At 68.2% G+C, this 16,588-nt stretch overlaps 1 protein-coding gene across 1 annotated transcript in view; it reads right to left on the minus strand.

The window, feature by feature from the left end:
• Positions 1 to 364: 364 nt before the first annotated feature.
• Positions 365 to 16,588, minus strand: part of LOC134528641 (A disintegrin and metalloproteinase with thrombospondin motifs 7-like) — a 305,564-nt gene continuing 289,340 nt past the window's right edge. Inside the window, exons 18-29 of the mRNA XM_063362439.1 lie at positions 12,724 to 12,789; positions 12,360 to 12,402; positions 11,735 to 11,757; positions 10,316 to 10,381; positions 10,144 to 10,209; positions 7,672 to 7,756; positions 7,563 to 7,585; positions 6,834 to 6,899; positions 6,213 to 6,255; positions 2,884 to 2,990; positions 2,281 to 2,346; positions 365 to 368 (exon numbers count right to left, since the gene is read on the minus strand). Of these exons, the coding sequence (XP_063218509.1) occupies positions 365 to 368; positions 2,281 to 2,346; positions 2,884 to 2,990; positions 6,213 to 6,255; positions 6,834 to 6,899; positions 7,563 to 7,585; positions 7,672 to 7,756; positions 10,144 to 10,209; positions 10,316 to 10,381; positions 11,735 to 11,757; positions 12,360 to 12,402; positions 12,724 to 12,789 (658 nt within the window). The remainder of the gene's footprint in view (positions 369 to 2,280; positions 2,347 to 2,883; positions 2,991 to 6,212; positions 6,256 to 6,833; positions 6,900 to 7,562; positions 7,586 to 7,671; positions 7,757 to 10,143; positions 10,210 to 10,315; positions 10,382 to 11,734; positions 11,758 to 12,359; positions 12,403 to 12,723; positions 12,790 to 16,588) is intronic.

Here is a 16,588-nt window from a genome sequence, read left to right on the forward strand (position 1 = left end):
CCTCCTCAGCCCCGTCCACTACCTGTCCCCCGGAGAACACACCCCTCCTCAGCCCCGTCCACTACCTGTCCCCCGGAGAACACACCCCTCCTCAGCCCCTTCCACTACCTGTCCCCCCGGAGAACACACCCCTCCACAGCCTCGTCCACCACCTGTCCCCCGGAGAACACACCCCTCCTCAGCCCCGTCCACTACCTGTCCCCCGGAGAACACACCCCTCCTCAGCCCCGTCCACTACCTGTCCCCCGGAGAACACACCCCTCCTCAGCCCCGTCCACTACCTGTCCCCCCGGAGAACACACCCCTCCACAGCCCCGTCCACCACCTGTCCCCCGGAAAACACACCCCTTCTCAGCCCCGTCCACTACCTGTCCCCCGGAGAACACACCCCTGCTCAGCCCCGTCCACAGCCTGTCCCCCGGAGAACACACCCCTCCACAGCCCCGTCCACCACCTGTCCCCCGGAGAACACACCCCTCCTCAGCCCCGTCCACTACCTGTCCCCCGGAGAACACACCCCTCCTCAGCCCCGTCCACCACCTGTCCCCCGGAGAACACACCCCTCCTCAGCCCCGTCCACCACCTGTCCCCCGGAGAACACACCCCTCCTCAGCCCCGTCCACTACCTGTCCCCCGGAGAACACACCCCTCCTCAGCCCCGTCCACTATCTGTCTCCCGGAGAACACACCCCTCCTCAGCCCCGTCCACTACCTGTCCCCCGGAGAACACACCCCTCCTCAGCCCCGTCCACCACCTGTCCCCCGGAGAACACACCCCTCCTCAGCCCCGTCCACCACCTGTCCCCCGGAGAACACACCCCTCCTCAGCCCCGTCCACTACCTGTCCCCCGGAGAACACACCCCTCCTCAGCCCCGTCCACTATCTGTCCCCCGGAGAACACACCCCTCCTCAGCCCCGTCCACTACCTGTCCCCCGGAGAACACACCCCTCCTCAGCCCCGTCCACCACCTGTCCCCCGGAGAACACCCCCCTCCTCAGCCCCGTCCACCACCTGTCCCCCGGAGAACACACCCCTCCTCAGCCCCGTCCACTACCTGTCCCCTGGAGAACACACCCCTCCTCAGCCCCGTCCACTACCTGTCCCCCGGAGAACACACCCCTCCTCAGCCCCGTCCACTACCTGTCCCCCCGGAGAACACACCCCTCCTCAGCCCCCTCCGCCACCTGTCCCCCGGAGAACACACCCCTCCTCAGCCCCGTCCACAGCCTTTCCCCCGGAGAACACACTCCTCCACAGCCCCGTCCACCACCTGTCCCTCGGAGAACACACCCCTCCTCAGCCCCGTCCACTACCTGTCCCCCGGAGAACACACCCCTCCTCAGCCCCGTCCACAGCCTGTCCCCCGGAGAACACACCCCTCCACAGCCCCGTCCACCACCTGTCCCCCGGAGAACACACCCCTCCTCAGCCCCGTCCACTACCTGTCCCCCGGAGAACACACCCCTCCTAAGCCCCGTCCACAGCCTGTCCCCCGGAGAACACACCCCTCCACAGCCCCGTCCACAGCCTGTCCCCCGGAGAACACACCCGTCCACAGCCCCGTCCACCACCTGTCCCCCGGAGAACACACCCCTCCTCAGCCCCGTCCACCACCTGTCCCCCGGAGAACACACCCCTCCTCAGCCCCGTCCGCCACCTGTCCCCCGGAGAACACACCCCTGCTCAGCCCCGTCCACAGCCTGTCCCCCGGAGAACACACCCCTCCTCAGCCCCGTCCACCACCTGTCCCCCGGAGAACACCCCCCTCCTCAGCCCCGTCCGCCACCTGTCCCCCAGGGAACATACCCCTCCTCAGCCCCGTCCGCCACCTGTCCCCCGGAGAACACACCCCTGCTCAGCCCCGTCCACCACCTGTCCCCCGGAGAACAAACCCCTCCTAGCCCCGTCCGCCACCTATCCCCCGGAGAACACACCCCTTCTCAGCCCCGTCCACTACCTGTCCCCCGGAGAACACACCCCTCCTCAGCCCCGTCCACCACCTGTCCCCCGGAGAACACACCCCTCCTCAGCCCCGTCCGCCACCTGTCCCCCCCACAACACACCCCTCCTCAGCCCCGTCCACCACCTGTCCCCCGGAGAACACACCCCTCCTCAGCCCCGTCCGCCAACTGTCCCCCCCACAACACACCCCTCCTCAGCCCCGTCCACCACCTGTCCCCCGGAGAACACACCCCTCCTCAGCCCCGTCCACCACCTGTCCCCCGGAGAACACACCCCTCCTCAGCCCCGTCCACCACCTGTCCGCCGGAGAACACACCCCTTCTCAGCCCCGTCCACAGCCTGTCCCTCGGAGAACTCACCCCTCCTCAGCCTCGTCCACCACCTGTCCGCCGGAGAACACACCCCTCCTCAGGCCCGTCCACCACCTGTCCCCCGGAGAACACACCCCTCGTCAGCCCCGTCCACCACCTGTCCCCCCAGAACACCCCCCTCCTCAGCCCCGTCCACCACCTGTCCCCCGGAGAACACACCCCTCCTCAGCCCCGTCCACTACCTGTCCCCCGGAGAACACACCCCTCCTCAGCCCCGTCCACTACCTGTCCCCCGGAGAACACACCCCTCCTCAGCCCCGTCCACTACCTGTCCCCCCGGAGAACACACCCCTCCACAGCCCCGTCCACCACCTGTCCCCCGGAGAACACACCCCTCCTCAGCCCCGTCCAACACCTGTCCCCCCAGAACACCCCCCTCCTCAGCCCCGTCCACTACCTGTCCCCCCGGAGAACACACCCCTCCACAGCCCCGTCCACCACCTGTCCCCCGGAGAACACACCCCTCCTCAGCCCCGTCCACTACCTGTCCCCCCGGAGAACACACCCCTCCACAGCCCCGTCCACCACCTGTCTCCCGGAGAACACACCCCTCCTCAGCCCCGTCCACCATCTGTCCCCCCAGAACACCACCCTCCTCAGCCCCGTCCACCACCTGTCCCCCCAGAACACCCCCCACCTCAGCCACGTCCACTACCTGTCCGTCCGGAGAACACACCCCTCCTCAGCCCCGTCCACTACCTGTCCCCCGGAGAACACACCCCTCCTCAGCCCCGTCCACTACCGGTCCCCCCGGAGAACACACCCCTCCACAGCCCCGTCCACCACCTGTCCCCCGGAGAACACACCCCTCCTCAGCCCCGTCCACTACCTGTCCCCCGGAGAGCACACCCCTCCTCAGCCCCGTCCACCACCTGTCCCCCCAGAACACCCCCCTCCTCAGCCCCGTCCACCACCTGTCCCCCGGAGAACACACCCCTCCTCAGCCCCGTCCACCACCTGTCCCCCGGAGAACACACCCCTCCTCAGCCCCGTCCACTACCTGTCCCCCGGAGAACACACCCCTCCTCAGCCCCGTCCACTACCTGTCCCCCGGAGAACACACCCCTCCTCAGCCCCGTCCACTACCTGTCCCCCGGAGAACACACCCCTCCTCAGCCCCGTCCACTACCTGTCCCCCGGAGAACACACCCCTCCTCAGCCCCGTCCACTACCTGTCCCCCGGAGAACACACCCCTCCTCAGCCCCGTCCACTACCTGTCCCCCGGAGAACACAACCCTACTCAGCCCCGTCCACCACCTGTCTCCCGGAGAACACCCCCCTCCTCAGCCCCGTCCACCACCTGTCCCCCGGAGAACACACCCCTCCTCAGCCCCGTCCACCACCTGTCCCCCCAGAACACCCCCCTCCTCAGCCCCGTCCACCACCTGTCCCCCGGAGAACACACCCCTCCTCAGCCCCGTCCACTACCTGTCCCCCGGAGAACACACCCCTCCTCAGCCCCGTCCACAGCCTGTCCCCCCAGAACACCCCCCTCCTCAGCCCCGTCCACTACCTGTCCCCCCGGAGAACACACCCCTCCACAGCCCCGTCCACCACCTGTCCCCCGGAGAACACACCCCTCCTCAGCCCCGTCCACTACCTGTCCCCCGGAGAGCACACCCCTCCTCAGCCCCGTCCACCACCTGTCCCCCCAGAACACCCCCCTCCTCAGCCCCGTCCACCACCTGTCCCCCGGAGAACACACCCCTCCTCAGCCCCGTCCACCACCTGTCCCCCGGAGAACACACCCCTCCTCAGCCCCGTCCACTACCTGTCCCCCGGAGAACACACCCCTCCTCAGCCCCGTCCACTACCTGTCCCCCGGAGAACACACCCCTCCTCAGCCCCGTCCACTACCTGTCCCCCGGAGAACACACCCCTCCTCAGCCCCGTCCACTACCTGTCCCCCGGAGAACACACCCCTCCTCAGCCCCGTCCACTACCTGTCCCCCGGAGAACACACCCCTCCTCAGCCCCGTCCACTACCTGTCCCCCGGAGAACACAACCCTACTCAGCCCCGTCCACCACCTGTCTCCCGGAGAACACCCCCCTCCTCAGCCCCGTCCGCCACCTGTCCCCCGGAGAACACACCCCTCCTCAGCCCCGTCCACCACCTGTCCCCCCAGAACACCCCCCTCCTCAGCCCCGTCCACCACCTGTCCCCCGGTGAACACACCCCTCCTCAGCCCCGTCCACTACCTGTCCCCCGGAGAACACACCCCTCCTCAGCCCCGTCCACAGCCTGTCCCCCCAGAACACCCCCCTCCTCAGCCCCGTCCACTACCTGTCCCCCGGAGAACACACCCCTCCTCAGCCCCGTCCACTACCTGTCCCCCGGAGAACACACCCCTCCTCAGCCCCGTCCACCACCTGTCCCCCGGAGAACACCCCCCTCCTCAGCCCCGTCCACCACCTGTCCCCCGGAGAACACACCCCTCCTCAGCCCCGTCCACTACCTGTCCCCCGGAGAACACACCCCTCCTCAGCCCCGTCCACTACCTGTCCCCCGGAGAACACATCCCTCCTCAGCCCCGTCCACTACCTGTCCCCCGGAGAACACACCCCTCCTCAGCCCCGTCCACTACCTGTCCCCCGGAGAACACAACCCTACTTAGCCCCGTCCACCACCTGTCTCCCGGAGAACACCCCCCTCCTCAGCCCCGTCCACCACCTGTCCCCCGGAGAACACACCCCTCCTCAGCCCCGTCCACCACCTGTCCCCCCAGAACACCCCCCTCCTCAGCCCCGTCCACCACCTGTCCCCCGGAGAACACACCCCTCCTCAGCCCCGTCCACTACCTGTCCCCCGGAGAACACACCCCTCCTCAGCCCCGTCCACAGCCTGTCCCCCCAGAACACCCCCCTCCTCAGCCCCGTCCACTACCTGTCCCCCGGAGAACACACCCCTCCTCAGCCCCGTCCACTACCTGTCCCCCGGAGAACACACCCCTCCTCAGCCCCGTCCACCACCTGACCCCCGGAGAACACCCCCCTCCTCAGCCCCGTCCACCACCTGTCCCCCGGAGAACACACCCCTCCTCAGCCCCGTCCACCACCTGTCCCCCGGAGAACACACCCCTCCTCAGCCCCGTCCACTACCTGTCCCCCGGAGAACACACCCCTCCTCAGCCCCGTCCACTACCTGTCCCCCGGAGAACACACCCCTCCTCAGCCCCGTCCACTACCTGTCCCCCCGGAGAACACCCCCCTCCTCAGCCCCGTCCACTACCTGTCCCCCGGAGAACACACCCCTCCTCAGCCCCGTCCACTACCTGTCCCCCGGAGAACACACCCCTCCTCAGCCCCGTCCACTACCTGTCCCCCGGAGAACACACCCCTCCTCAGCCCCGTCCACTACCTGTCCCCCGGAGAACACACCCCTCCTCAGCCCCGTCCACTACCTGTCCCCCGGAGAACACACCCCTCCTCAGCCCCGTCCACTACCTGTCCCCCGGAGAACACACCCCTCCTCAGCCCCGTCCACCACCTGTCTCCCGGAGAACACCCCCCTCCTCAGCCCCGTCCACCACCTGTCCCCCGGAGAACACACCCCTCCTCAGCCCCGTCCACTACCTGTCCCCCGGAGAACACACCCCTCCTCAGCCCCGTCCACCACCTGTCCCCCGGAAAACACCCCCCTCCTCAGCCCCGTCCACCACCTGTCCCCCGGAGAACACACCCCTCCTCAGCCCCGTCCACTACCTGTCCCCCGGAGAACACACCCCTCCTCAGCCCCGTCCACTACCTGTCCCCCGGAGAACACACCCCTCCTCAGCCCCGTCCACTACCTGTCCCCCGGAGAACACACCCCTCCTCAGCCCCGTCCGCTACCTGTCCCCCCGGAGAACACACCCCTCCTCAGCCCCGTCCGCCACCTGTCCCCCGGAGAACACAACCCTCCTCAGCTCCGTCCACAGCCTGTCCCCCGGAGAACACACCCTTCCACAGCCCCGTCCACCACCTGTCCCCCGGAGAACACACCCCTCCTCAGCCCCGTCCACTACCTGTCCCCCGGAGAACACACCCCTCCTCAGCCCCGTCCACAGCCTGTCCCCCGGAGAACACACCCCTCCACAGCCCCGTCCACCACCTGTCCCCCGGAGAACACACCCTCCTCAGCCCCGTCCACTACCTGTCCCCCGGAGAACACACCCCTCCTCAGCCCCGTCCACCACCTGTCCCCCGGAGAACACCCCCCTCCTCAGCCCCGTCAACCACCTGTCCCCCGGAGAACACCCCCCTCCTCAGCCCCGTCCACTACCTGTCCCCCGGAGAACACACCCCTCCTCAGCCCCATCCACCACCTGTCCCCCGGAGAACACACCCCTCCTCAGCCCCGTCCACCACCTGTCCCCCGGAGAACACACCCCTCCTCAGCCTCGTCCACCACCTGTCCGCCGGAGAACACACTCCTCCTCAGCCCCGTCCACCACCTGTCCCCCGGAGAACACCCCCCTCCTCAGCCCCGTCCACCACCTGTCCCCCGGAGAACACACCCCTCCTCAGCCCCGTCCACAGCCTGTCCCCCGGTGAACACACCCCTTCTCAGCCCCGTCCACCACCTGTCCCCCGGAGAACACACCCCTCCTCAGCCCCGTCCACCACCTGTCCCCCGGAGAACACACCCCTCCTCAGCCCCGTCCAGCACCTGTCCCCCGGAGAACACCCCCCTCCTCAGCCCCGTCCACAGCCTGTCCCCCGGAGAACACACCCCTCCTCAGCCCCGTCCACCACCTGTCCCCCGGAGAACACACCCCTCCTCAGCCTCGTCCACCACCTGTCCGCCGGAGAACACACCCACCTCAACCCCGTCCACCACCTGTCCCCCGGAGAACACCCCCCTCCTCAGCCCCGTCCACCACCTGTCCCCCGGAGAACACACCCCTCCTCAGCCCCGTCCACCACCTGTCCCCCCAGAACACCCCCCTCCTCAGCCCCGTCCACCACCTTTCCCCTGGAGAACACACCCCTCCTCAGCCCCGTCCACCACCTGTCCCCCCAAGAACACCCCCCTCCTCAGCCCCGTCCACCACCTGTCCCCCGGAGAACACACCCCTCCTCAGCCCCGTCCACCACCTGTCCCCCGGAGAACACCCCCCTCCTCAGCCCCGTCCACAGCCTGTCCCCCGGAGAACACCCCCCTCCTCAGCCCCGTCCACCACCTGTCCCCCGGAGAACCCCCCCCTCCTCAGCCCCGTCCACAGCCTGTCCCCCGGAGAACACACCCCTTCTCAGCCCCATCCACCACCTGTCCCCCGGAGAACACACCCCTCCTCAGCCCCGTCCACCACCTGTCCCCCGGAGAACACACCCCTCCTCAGCCCCGTCCACCACCTGTCCCCCCAGAACACCCCCCTCCTCAGCCCCGTCCACCACCTGTCCCCCAAAGAACACACTCCTCCTCAGCCCCGTCCACCACCTGTCCCCCGGAGAACACCCCCCTCCTCAGCCCCGTCCACAGCCTGTCCCCCGGAGAACACACCCCTCCTCAGCCCCGTCCACCACCTGTCCCCCGGAGAACACACCCCTCCTCAGCCTCGTCCACCACCTGTCCGCCGGAGAACACACCCCTCCTCAGCCCCGTCCACCACCTGTCCCCCGGAGAACACCCCCCTCCTCAGCCCCGTCCACCACCTGTCCCCCGGAGAACACACCCCTCCTCAGCCCCGTCCACTACCTGTCCCCCGGAGAACACACCCCTCCTCAGCCCCGTCCACTACCTGTCCCCCGGAGAACACACCCCTCCTCAGCCCCGTCCACTACCTGTCCCCCGGAGAACACACCCCTCCTCAGCCCCGTCCACCACCTGTCCCCCCAGAACACCCCCCTCCTCAGCCCCGTCCACTACCTGTCCCCCCGGAGAACACACCCCTCCACAGCCCCGTCCACTACCTGTCCCCCGGAGAACACCCCACTCCTCAGCCCCGTCCACCACCTGTCCCCCGGAGAACACACCCCTCCTCAGCCCCGTCCACTACCTGTCCCCCGGAGAACACACCCCTCCTCAGCCCCGTCCACTACCTGTCCCCCGGAGAACACACCCCTCCTCAGCCCCGTCCACTACCTGTCCCCCGGAGAACACACCCCTCCTCAGCCCCGTCCACAGCCTGTCCCCCGGAGAACACACCCCTCCTCAGCCCCGTCCACCACCTGTCCCCCGGAGAACACACCCCTCCTCAACCCCGTCCACTACCTGTCCCCCCGGAGAACACACCCCTCCTCAACCCCGTCCACTACCTTTCCCCCCGGAGAACACACCCCTCCACAGCCTCGTCCACTACCTGTCCCCCGGAGAACACACCCCTCCTCAGCCCCGTCCACTACCTGTCCTCCCGGAGAACACACCCCTCCACAGCCCCGTCCACCACCTGTCCCCCGGAGAACACACCCCTCCTCAGCCCCGTCCACTACCTGTCCCCCGGAGAACACACCCCTCCTCAGCCCCGTCCACTACCTGTCCCCCGGAGAACACACCCCTCCTCAACCCCGTCCACAGCCTGTCCCCCGGAGAACACACCCCTCCTCAGCCCCGTCCGCCACCTGTCCCCCGGAGAACACACCCCTCCTCAGCCCCGTCCACCACCTGTCCCCCGGAGAACACACCCCTCCTCAGCCCCGTCCACCACCTGTCCCCCGGAGAACACACCCCTCCTCAGCCCCGTCCACCACCTGTCCGCCGGAGAACACACCCCTTCTCAGCCCCGTCCACAGCCTGTCCCTCGGAGAACACACCCCTCCTCAGCCCCGTCCACCACCTGTCCGCCGGAGAACACACCCCTTCTCAGCCCCGTCCACAGCCTGTCCCTCGGAGAACACACCCCTCCTCAGCCCCGTCCACCATAGTCCCCCGGAGAACACACCCCTCCTCAGCCCCGTCCACAGCCTTTCCCCCGGAGAACACACCCCTCCTCAGCCCCGTCCACCACCTGTCCCCCCGAGAACACACCCCTCCTCAGCCCCGTCCACCACCTGTCCGCCGGAGAACACACCCCTTCTCAGCCCCGTCCACAGCCTGTCCCTCGGAGAACACACCCCTCCTCAGCCTCGTCCACCACCTGTCCCTCGGAGAACACACCCCTCCTCAGCCCCGTCCACAGCCTGTCCCCCGGAGAACACAACCCTGCTCAGCCCCGTCCACCACCTGTCCCCCGGAGAACACACCCCTCCTCAGCCCCGTCCACCACCTGTCCGCCGGAGAACACACCCCTTCTCAGCCCCGTCCACCACCTGTCCCCCGGAGAACACACCCCTCCTCAGCCCCGTCCACAGCCTGTCCCCCGGAGAACACACCCCTCCTCAGCCCCGTCCACCACCTGTCCCCCGGAGAACACACCCCTCCTCAGCCCCGTCCACCACCTGTCCCCCGGAGAACACACCCCTCCTCAGCCTCGTCCACCACCTGTCCGCCGGAGAACACACCCCTTCTCAGCCCCGTCCACAGCCTGTCCCTCGGAGAACACACCCCTCCTCAGCCCCGTCCACCACCTGTCCGCCGGAGAACACACCCCTTCTCAGCCCCGTCCACAGCCTGTCCCTCGGAGAACACACCCCTCCTCAGCCCCGTCCACCACCTGTCCCCCGGAGAACACACCCCTCCTCAACCCCGTCCACAGCCTGTCCCCCGGAGAACACACCCCTCCTCAGCCCCGTCCACCAACTGTCCCCCGGAGAACACACCCCTCCTCAGCCCCGTCCACAGCCTGTCCCCCGGAGAACACACCCCTCCTCAGCCCCGTCCACCACCTGTCCCCCGGAGAACACACCCCTCCTCAGCCCCGTCCACCACCTGTCCCTCGGAGAACACACCCCTCCTCAGCCCCGTCCACAGCCGGTCCCCCGGAGAAAACAGCCCTCCTCAGCCCCGTCCACCACCTGTCCCCCGGAGAAAACACCCCTCCTCAGCCCCGTCCACAGCCTGTCCCCCGGAGAAAACAGCTTTCCTCAGCCCCGTCCACCACCTGTCCGCCAGAGAACACACCCCTTCTCAGCCCCGTCCACAGCCTGTCCCTCGGAGAACACACCCCTTCTCAGCCCCGTCCACCACCTGTCCCCCGGAGAACACACCCCTCCTCAGCCCCGTCCACAGCCTGTCCCCCGGAGAACACACCCCTCCTATGCCCCGTCCACCACCTGTCCCCCGGAGAACACACCCCTCCTCAGCCCCGTCCACCACCTGTCTGCCGGAGAACACACCCCTCCTCAGCCCCGTCCACAGCCTGTCCCCCGGAGAACACACCCCTCCTCAGCCCCGTCCACCACCTGTCCGCCAGAGAACACACCCCTTCTCAGCCCCGTCCACAGCCTGTCCCTCGGAGAACACACCCCTCCTCAGCCTCGTCCACCACCTGTCCGCCGGAGAACACACCCCTCCTCAGCCCCGTCCACCACCTGTCCCCCGGAGAACACACCCCTCCTCAGCCCCGTCCAACACCTGTCCCTCGGAGAACACACCCCTCCTCAGCCCCGTCCACAGCCTGTCCCCCGGAGAAAACAGCCCTCCTCAGCCCCGTCCACCACCTGTCCCCCGGAGAACACACCCCTCCTCAGCCCCGTCCACAGCCTGTCCCCCGGAGAAAACAGCCCTCCTCAGTCCCGTCCACCACCTGTCCGCCAGAGAACACACCCCTTCTCAGCCCCGTCCACAGCCTGTCCCTCGGAGAACACACCCCTCCTCAGCCTCGTCCACCACCTGTCCGCCGGAGAACACACCCTTCCTCAGCCCCGTCCACCACCTGTCCCCCGGAGAACACACCCCTCCTCAGCCCCGTCCGCCACCTGTCCCCCGGAGAACACACCCCTGCTCAGCCCCGTCCACCACCTGTCCGCCGGAGAACACACCCCTCCTCAGCCCCGTCCACAGCCTGTCCCCCGGAGAACACACCCCTCCTCAGCCCCGTCCACCACCTGTCCGCCAGAGAACACACCCCTTCTCAGCCCCGTACACAGCCTGTCCCTTGGAGAACACACCCCTCCTCAGCCTCGTCCACCACCTGTCCGCCGGAGAACACACCCCTCCTCAGCCCCGTCCACCACCTGTCCCCCGGAGAACACACCCCTCCTCAGCCCCGTCCGCCACCTGTCCCCCGGAGAACACACCCCTGCTCAGCCCCGTCCACCACCTGTCCGCCGGAGAACACACCCCTCCTCAGCCCCGTCCACAGCCTGTCCCCCGGAGAACACACCCCTCCTCAGCCCCGTCCACCACCTGCCCGCCAGAGAACACACCCCTTCTTAGCCCCGTCCACAGCCTGTCCCCCGGAGAACACACCCCTCCTCAGCCCCGTCTACCACCTGTCCCCCGGAGAAAACAGCCCTCCTCAGCCCCGTACACCACCTGTCCCCCGGAGAACACACCCCTCCTCAGCCCCGTCCACCACCTGTCCCTCGGAGAACACACCCCTTCTCAGCCTCGTCCACCACCTGTCCGCCGGAGAACACACCCCTCCTCAGCCCCGTCCACAGCCTGTCCCCCGGAGAACACACCCCTCCTCAGCCCCGTCCACCACCTGTCCGCCAGAGAACACACCCCTTCTCAGCCCCGTCCACAGCCTGTCCCTCGGAGAACACACCCCTCCTCAGCCTCGTCCACCACCTGTCCGCCGGAGAACACACCCCTCCTCAGCCCCGTCCACCACCTGTCCCCCGGAGAACACACCCCTCCTCAGCCCCGTCCACCACCTGTCCCTCGGAGAACACACCCCTCCTCAGCCCCGTCCACAGCCTGTCCCCCGGAGAAAACAGCCCTCCTCAGCCCCGTCCACCACCTGTCCCCCGGAGAACACACCCCTCCTCAGCCCCGTCCACAGCCTGTCCCCCGGAGAAAACAGCCCTCCTCAGCCCCGTCCACCACCTGTCCCTCGGAGAACACACCCCTCCTCAGCCTCGTCCACCACCTGTCCGCCGGAGAACACACCCCTCCTCAGCCCCGTCCATCACCTGTCCCCCGGAGAACACACCCCTCCTCAGCCCCGTCCGCCACCTGTCCCCCGGAGAACACACCCCTGCTCAGCCCCGTCCACCACCTGTCCGCCGGAGAACACACTCCTCCTCAGCCCCGTCCACAGCCTGTCCCCCGGAGAACACACCCCTCCTCAGCCCCGTCCACCACCTGTCCGCCAGAGAACACACCCCTTCTCAGCCCCGTCCACAGCCTGTCCCTCGGAGAACACACCCCTCCTCAGCCTCGTCCACCACCTGTCCGCCGGAGAACACACCCCTCCTCAGCCCCGTCCACCACCTGTCCCCCGGAGAACACACCCCTCCTCAGCCCCGTCCGCCACCTGTCCCCCGGAGAACACACCCCTGCTCAGCCCCGTCCACCACCTGTCCGCCGGAGAACACACCCCTCCTCAGCCCCGTCCACAGCCTGTCCCCCGGAGAACACACCCCTCCTCAGCCCCGTACACCACCTGTCCGCCAGAGAACACACCCCTTCTCAGCCCCGTCCACAGCCTGTCCCCCGGAGAACACACCCCTCCTCAGCCCCGTCTACCACCTGTCCCCCGGAGAAAACAGCCCTTCTCAGCCCCGTCCACCACCTGTCCCCCGGAGAACACACCCCTCCTCAGCCCCGTCCACAGCCTGTCCCCCGGAGAAAACAGCCCTCCTCAGCCCCGTCCACCACCTGTCCCCCGGAGAACACACCCCTCCTCAGCCCCGTCCACCACCTGTCCCCCGGAGAACACACCCCTCCTCAGCCCCGTCCACCACCTGTCCCCCGGAGAACACACCCCTCCTCAGCCCCGTCCACTACCTGTCCCCCGGAGAACACACCCCTCCTCAGCCCCGTCCGCCACCTGTCCCCCGGAGAACACACCCCTCCTCAGCCCCGTCCACCACCTGTCCCCCGGAGAACACACCCCTCCTCAGCCCCGTCCACTACCTGTCCCCCGGAGAACACACCCCTCCTCAGCCCCGTCCGCTACCTGTCCCCCGGAGAACACACCCCTCCTCAGCCCCGTCCGCCACCTGTCCCCCGGAGAACACACCCCTCCTCAGCCCCGTCCACCACCTGTCCCCCGGAGAACACACCCCTCCTCAGCCCCGTCCGCCACCTGTCCCCCGGAGAACACACCCCTCCTCAGCCCCGTCCACCACCTGTCCCCCTGTAACACACCCCTCCTCAGCCCCGTCCACCACCTGTCCCCCGGAGAACACACCCCTCCTCAGCCCCGTCCGCTACCTGTCCCCCGGAGAACACACCCCTCCTCGGCCCCGTCCACCACCTGTCCCCCGGAGAACACACCCCTCCTCAGCCCCGTCCACTACCTGTCCCCCGGAGAACACACCCCTCCTCAGCCCCGTCCGCTACCTGTCCCCCGGAGAACACACCCCTCCTCAGCCCCGTCCACCACCTGTCCCCCGGAGTACACACCCCTCCTCAGCCCCGTCCGCTACCTGTCCCCCGGAGTACACACCCCTCCTCAGCCCCGTCCGCCACCTGTCCCCCGGAGTACACACCCCTCCTCAGCCCCGTCCGCCACCTGTCCCCCGGAGAACACACCCCTCCTCAGCCCCGTCCACCACCTGTCCCCCGGAGAACACACCCCTCCTCAGCCCCGTCCCCTACCTGTCCCCCGGAGAACACACCCCTCCTCAGCCCCGTCCGCCACCTGTCCCCCGGAGAACACACCCCTCCTCAGCCCCGTCCACCACCTGTCCCCCGGAGAACACACCCCTCCTCAGCCCCGTCCACCACCTGTCTCCCGGAGTACACACCCCTCCTCAGCCCCGTTCGCCACCTGTCCCCCGGAGAACACACCCCTCCTCAGCCCCGTCCACCACCTGTCCCCCGGAGAACACACCCCTCCTCAGCCCCGTCCGCTACCTGTCCCCCGGAGAACACACCCCTCCTCAGCCCCGTCCACAGCCTGTCCCCCGGAGAACACACCCCTCCTCAGCCCCGTCCACCACCTGTCCCCCGGAGAACACACCCCTCCTCAGCCCCGTCCGCTACCTGTCCCCCGGAGAACACACCCCTCCTCAGCCCCGTCCACCACCTGTCCCCCGGAGAACACACCCCTCCTCAGCCCCGTCCACAGCCTGTCCCCCGGAGAACACACCCCTCCTCAGCCCCGTCCACCACCTGTCCCCCGGAGAACACACCCCTCCTCAGCCCCGTCCGCCACCTGTCCCCCGGAGAACACACCCCTGCTCAGCCCCGTCCACCACCTGTCCCCCGGAGAACACACCCCTCCTCAGCCCCGTCCCCTACCTGTCCCCCGGAGAACACACCCCTCCTCAGCCCCGTCCACAGCCTGTCCCCCGGAGAACACACCCCTCCTCAGCCCCGTCCACCACCTGTCCCCCGGAGAACACACCCCTCCTCAGCCCCGTCGACAGCCTGTCCCCCGGAGAACACACCCCTCCTCAGCCCCGTCCACCACCTGTCCCCCGGAGAACACACCCCTCCTTAGCCCCGTCCGCCACCTGTCCCCCGGAGAACACACCCCTGCTCAGCCCCGTCCACAGCCTGTCCCCCGGAGAACACACCCCTCCTCAGCCCCGTCCACCACCTGTCCCCCGGAGAACACACCCCTCCTCAGCCCCGTCCGCTACCTGTCCCCCGGAGAACACACCCCTCCTCAGCCCCGTCCACAGCCTGTCCCCCGGAGAACACACCCCTCCTCAGCCCCGTCCCCTACCTGTCCCCCGGAGAACACACCCCTCCTCAGCCCCGTCCACCACCTGTCCCCCGGAGAACACACCCCTCCTCAGCCCCGTCCACAGCCTGTCCCCCGGAGAACACACCCCTCCTCAGCCCCGTCCACCACCTGTCCCCCGGAGAACACACCCCTCCTCAGCCCCGTCCGCCACCTGTCCCCCGGAGAACACACCCCTCCTCAGCCCCGTCCACTACCTGTCCCCCGGAGAACACACCCCTCCTCAGCCCCGTCCACCACCTGTCCCCCGGAGAACACACCCCTCCTCAGCCCCGTCCACAGCCTGTCCCCCGGAGAACACACCCCTCCTCAGCCCCGTCCACCACCTGTCCCCCGGAGAACACACCCCTCCTCAGCCCCGTCCGCCACCTGTCCCCCGGAGAACACACCCCTCCTCAGCCCCGTCCACCACCTGTCCCCCGGAGTACACACCCCTCCTCAGCCCCGTCCACCACCTGTCCCCCGGAGAACACACCCCTCCTCAGCCCCGTCCGCTACCTGTCCCCCGGAGAACACACCCCTCCTCAGCCCCGTCCACCACCTGTCCCCCGGAGTACACACCCCTCCTCAGCCCCGTCCACCACCTGTCCCCCGGAGAACACACCCCTCCTCAGCCCCGTCCACCACCTGTCCCCCGGAGTACACACCCCTCCTCAGCCCCGTCCACCACCTGTCCCCCGGAGAACACACCCCTCCTCAGCCCCGTCCACCACCTGTCCCCCGGAGTACACACCCCTCCTTAGCCCCGTCCACCACCTGTCCCCCGGAGAACACACCCCTCCTCAGCCCCGTCCACCACCTGTCCCCCGGAGTACACACCCCTCCTCAGCCCCGTCCACCACCTGTCCCCCGGAGAACACACCCCTCCTCAGCCCCGTCCACCACCTGTCCCCCGGAGTACACACCCCTCCTCAGCCCCGTTCACCACCTGTCCCCCGGAGAACACACCCCTCCTCAGCCCCGTCCGCTACCTGTCCCCCGGAGTACACACCCCTCCTCAGCCCCGTCCACCACCTGTCCCCCGGAGTACACACCCCTCCTCAGCCCCGTCCACTACCTGTCCCCCGGAGAACACACCCCTCCTCAGCCCCGTCCACCACCTGTCCCCCGGAGTACACACCCCTCCTCAGCCCCGTCCCCCACCTGTCCCCCGGAGAACACACCCCTCCTCAGCCCCGTCCACCACCTGTCCCCCGGAGAACACACCCCTCCTCAGCCCCGTCCACCACCTGTCCCCCGGAGTACACACCCCTCCTCAGCCCCGTCCGCCACCTGTCCCCCGGAGAACACACCCCTCCTCAGCCCCGGACACCCCTCCCTGAGCTTCTTCATCACCCCCCGGGACAACCACTAGCTCGCTCTACCCACCTGCACTGCAGGTCACAGCGATGCCCGTACTCCGTGTACGTGCGTCACAAGTCGTGCCTACTTGGCGTGATGGAAGAAAACTAACTTTAATACGTATGGTAACGTAGTCTATACACACAATCACATTAAAATGTTTTTTTATTTAATTTAGTAAAATAACCTAGATAAATTTTGATTCAAAATGAAAAAAAAGTACTAAACATCAGAATTTTATTTTTTAT

This window comes from Bacillus rossius, chromosome 1 (assembly GCF_032445375.1).
Source record: "Bacillus rossius redtenbacheri isolate Brsri chromosome 1, Brsri_v3, whole genome shotgun sequence".
Classification (NCBI taxonomy): Eukaryota; Metazoa; Arthropoda; class Insecta; order Phasmatodea; family Bacillidae; genus Bacillus; species Bacillus rossius.